The 4829-nt window shown below is 59.7% G+C and overlaps 1 protein-coding gene across 1 annotated transcript; it reads left to right on the plus strand.

Moving 5' to 3' along the window:
* Positions 1-1998: 1998 nt before the first annotated feature.
* LOC138354219 (uncharacterized) lies at positions 1999-3851 on the plus strand (the record flags this gene model as incomplete). Its single annotated transcript, XM_069308105.1, has 2 exons — positions 1999-2076; positions 3735-3851. Coding segments are annotated over 2 exons (195 nt in total), but the record flags the coding sequence as incomplete, so codon positions are not given.
* Between the last annotated feature and the right edge of the window lie 978 nt (positions 3852-4829).

Here is a 4829-nt window from a genome sequence, read left to right on the forward strand (position 1 = left end):
CACAGGGACGTTAGAAAGAACTTTTTTAGTGTCAGAGTAGTTAACAGGTGGAATGCATTAGGCAGTGATGCGGTGGAGGCTGACTCCATTCACAGTTTACAATGTAGATATGATAGAGCCCAGTAGGCTCAGGAACCTGTACACCAGTTGATTGACAGTTGAGAGGCGGGACCAAAGAGCCAGAGCTCAACCCCCGCAAGCACAACTAGGTGAGTACAAGGGCTACCAACCTTGAGGCTACCTTGAGGTGCTTCCGGGGCTCAGTGTCCCCGCGGCCCGGTCGTCGACCAGGCCTCCTGGTTGCTGGACTGATCAACCAGGCTGTTAGACGCGGCTGTTCGCAGCCTGACGTATGAGTCACAGCCTGGTTGATCAGGTTCACAGCCTGGTTGATCAGGTTCACAGCCTGGTTGATCAGGTTCACAGCCTGGTTGATCAGGTCAGGGCAGCTGATCACAACACAAGGCTGCAAGAAGCCTCCGCAAACCATGTGTGTCATGTGACACATGGCCTCAGGCAGCGATGCATAAGTGACACATGGCCTCAGGCAGCGATACATAAGTGACACATGGCCTCAGGCAGCGATGCATAAGTGACACATGGCCTCAGGCAGCGATACATAAGTGACACATGGCCTCAGGCAGCGATACATAAGTGACACATGGCCTCAGGCAGAAACACATAAACGACACATGGCCCCAGGGAGCGACACATAAGTGACACATGGCCCCAGGGAGCGACACATAAGTGACACATGGCCCCAGGGAGCGACATATAAGTGACACATGGCCCCAGGGAGCGACACACAAGTGACACATCGCCCCAGGGAAAGACACATGGCCTCAGGCAGCGATACATAAGTGACACATGGCCCCAGGGAGCGACACATAAGTGACACATGGCCCCAGAGAGCGACACATAAGTGACACATGGCCTCAGGGAGCGACACATGGCCCCAGGGAGCGACCCATGGCCCCAGGGAGCGACACATGGCCCCAGGGAGCGACACACAAGTGACACATGGCCTCAGGGAGCGACACATGGCCCCAGGGAGCGACACATGGCCCCAGGGAGCGACACACAAGTGACACATGGCCTCAGGGAGCGACACATGGCCCCAGGGAGCGACACATGGCCCCAGGCAGCGACACACAAGTGACACATGGCCTCAGGGAGCGACACATGGCCCCAGGGAGCGACACATGGCCCCAGGCAGCGACACATAAGTGACACATGGCCCCAGGGACCATATGCTCATTCTTATATATAAATATTACCAACTGTTTCATGACTCTAAAACCACGAGATTTTAAACACGTTATCAAATACAAGAGGAAGGTGATTAGCATATTAATAGTTGGCGAGGGAGGCAGGGGTGGTGGTAGGGGGCATAAGGCAGGGGTGGTGGTAGGGGGTATAAGGCAGGCAGGGGTGGTGGTAGGGGGTATAAGGGAGGCAGGGGTGGTGGTAGGGGGTATAAGGCAGGCAGGGGTGGTGGTAGGGGGTATAAGGGAGGCAGGGGTGGTGGTAGGGGGTATAAGGCAGGGGTGGTGGTAGGGGGTATAAGGGAGGCAGGGGTGGTGGTAGGGGGTATAAGGGAGGCAGGGGTGGTGTTAGGGGGTATAAGGGAGGCAAGGGTGGTGTTAGGGGGTATAAGGGAGGCAGGGGTGGTGGTAGGGGGTATAAGGGAGGCAGGGGTGGTGGTAGGAGGTATAAGGGAGGCAGGAGTGGTGGTAGGGGGCATAAGGGAGGCAGGGGTGGTGGTAGGGGGCATAAGGGAAGCAGGGGTGGAGGTAGGGGGCATTAGTGAGGCAGGGGTGGTGGTAGGGGGTATAAGGGAGGCAGGGGTGGTGGTAGGGGGCATAAGGGAGGCAGGGGTGGTGGTAGGGGGTATAAGGGAGGCAGGGGTGGTGGTAGGGGGGTTAGGGGAGGCAGGGGTGGTGGTAGTAGGGGTATAAGGGAGGCAGGGGTGGTGGTAGGGGGTATAAGGGAGGCAGGGGTGGTGGTAGGGGGGTTAGGGGAGGCAGGGGTGGTGGTGGTAGGGGTATAAGGGAGGCAGGGGTGGTGGTAGTAGGGGTATAAGGGAGGCAGGGGGTAGTGGTGGTAGGGGTATAAGGGAGGCAGGGGTGGTGGTAGGGGGGTTAGGGGAGGCAGGGGTGGTGGTGGTAGGGGTATAAGGGAGGCAGGGGTGGTGGTAGTAGGGGTATAAGGGAGGCAGGGGGTGGTGGTAGTAGGGGTATAAGGGAGGCAGGGGGTGGTGGTGGTAGGGGCATAAGGGAGGCAGGGGTGGTGGTAGGGGGTATAAGGGAGGCAGGGGGTGGTGGTAGTAGGGGTATAAGGGAGGCAGGGGTGGTGGTAGTAGGGGTATAAGGGAGGCAGGGGGTGGTGGTAGTAGGGGTATAAGGGAAGCAGGGGTGGTGGTAGGGGGTATAAGGGAGGCAGGGGTGGTGGTAGAGGGCATAAGGGAGGCAGGGGTGGTGGTAGGGGGGTATAAGGGAGGCAGGGGTGGTGGTAGGGGGTATAAGGGAGGTAGGGGTGGTGGTAGGGGGTATAAGGGAGGCAGGGGTGGAAGTAGGGGGTATAAGGGAGGCAGGGGTGGTGGTAGGGGGTATAAGGGAGGCAGGGGTGGTGGTAGGGGGTATAAGGGAGGCAGGGGTGGTGGTAGGGGGTATAAGGGAGGCAGGAGTGGTGGTAGTAGGGTATAAGGGAGGCAGGGGTGGTGGTAGGGGGGTATAAGGGAGGCAGGGGTTGTAGTAGGGGTATAAGGGAGGCAGGGGTGGTGGTAGGGGTATAAGGGAGGCAGGGGTGGTGGTAGGGGGTATAAGGGAGGCAGGAGTGGTGGTAGGGGGTATAAGGGAGGCAGGGGTGGTGGTAGGGGGTATAAGGGAGGCAGGGGTGGTGGTAGGGGGTATAAGGGAGGCAGGGGGGGGGTAGTTGGGGTATAAGGCAGGGGTGGTGGTAGGGGGGGTATAAGGGAGGCAGGGGGGTAGTAGGGGTATAAGGCAGGGGTGGTGGTAGGGGGGTATAAGGGAGGCAGGGGTGGTGGTACGGGGTATAAGGGAGGCAGGGGTGGTGGTAGGGGGTATAAGGGAGGCAGGGGTGGTGGTAGGGGGTATAAGGGAGGCAGGGGGGGTAGTAGGGGTATTAGGCAGGTGTGGTGGTAGGGGGGGTATAAGGGAGGCAGGGGTGGTGGCAGGGGGTATAAGGGAGGCAGGGGTGGTAGTAGGGGCATAAGGGAGGCAGGGGTGGTGGTAGGGGCATAAGGGAGGCAGGGGTGGTGGTAGGGGGTATAAGGGAGGCAGGGGTGGTAGTAGGGTATAAGGGAGGCAGGGGTGGTGGTAGGGGGTATAAGGGAGACAGGGGTGGTAGTAGGGTATAAGGGAGGCAGGGGTGGTGGTAGGGGATATAATGGAGGCAGGGGTGGTGGTAGGGGGTATAAGGGAGGCAGGGGTGGTAGTAGGGGGCATAAGGGAGGCAGGGGTGGTGGCAGGGGGTATAAAGGAGGCAGGGGTGGTAGTAGGGTATAAGGGAGGCAGGGGTGGTGGTAGGGGGTATAAGGGAGGCAGGGGGGGGGGGTAGTTGGGGTATAAGGCAGGGGTGGTGGTAGGGGGGGTATAAGGGAGGCAGGGGGGTAGTAGGGGTATAAGGCAGGGGTGGTGGTAGGGGGGTATAAGGGAGGCAGGGGTGGTGGTAGGGGGTATAAGGGAGGCAGGGGTGGTGGTAGGGGGTATAAGGGAGGCAGGGGTGGTGGCAGGGGGAATAAGGGAGGCAGGGGTGGTAGTAGGGGGCATAAGGGAGGCAGGGGTGGTGGTAGGGGGTATAAGGGAGGCAGGGGTGGTAGTAGGGTATAAGGGAGGCAGGGGTGGTGGTAGGGGGTATAAGGGAGGCAGGGGTGGTAGTAGGGTATAAGGGAGGCAGGGGTGGTAGTAGGGTATAAGGGAGGCAGGGGTGGTGGTAGGGGGTATAAGGGAGGCAGGGGTGGTGGTAGGGGGTATAAGGGAGGCAGGGGTGGTGGTAGGGGGTATAAGGGAGGCAGGGGTGGTAGTAGGGTATAAGGGAGGCAGGGGTGGTGGCAGGGGGTATAAGGGAGGCAGGGGTGGTGGCAGGGGGTATGAGGGAGGCAGGGGTGGTAGTAGGGTATAAGGGAGGCAGGGGTGGTAGTAGGGGGCATAAGGGAGGCAGGGGTGGTGGTAGGGGGTATAAGGGAGGCAGGGGTGGTAGTAGGGTATAAGGGAGGCAGGGGTGGTGGTAGGGGGTATAAGGGAGGCAGGGGTGGTGGTAGGGGCATAAGGCAGGCAGGTGTGGTGGTAGGGGGGGAATAAGGGAGGCAGGTGTGGTGGTAGGGGGGGAATAAGGGAGGCAGGGGTGGTAGTAGGGGCATAAGGGAGGCAGGGGTGGTGGTAGGGGGGGATAAGGGAGGCAGGGGTGGTGGTAGGGGGTATAAGGGAGGGAGGGGGTGGTGGTAGTAATAGTACTTATTCCCACCATGCCAGGGAGGGAGGGAGGGAGGGAGGGAGGGAGGGAGGGAGGGAATCAGGGCCAGGGAGGGAGGGAGGGAATAAGGGCCAGGGAGGGAGGGAGGGAACAAGGGCCAGGGAGGGAGGGAACAAGGGCCAGGGAGGGAGGGAGGGAGGGAGGGAGGGAGTAAGGGCCAGGGAGGGAGGGAACAAGGGCCAGGGAGGGGGGTGGGGTAGACATATCCCGCGTACCTACGTAGGAGTGTCCTAATATAAGGAATATATGAAGGAATCAACTGTCCCTGGATAACTTTCTCTAACAATATAAATATAATTCCATATAGCAGTCACATATAATATTTAACACAATAT

The sequence above is a fragment of the Procambarus clarkii genome, chromosome 62, assembly GCF_040958095.1.
Source record: "Procambarus clarkii isolate CNS0578487 chromosome 62, FALCON_Pclarkii_2.0, whole genome shotgun sequence".
Lineage (NCBI taxonomy): Eukaryota > Metazoa > Arthropoda > Malacostraca > Decapoda > Cambaridae > Procambarus > Procambarus clarkii.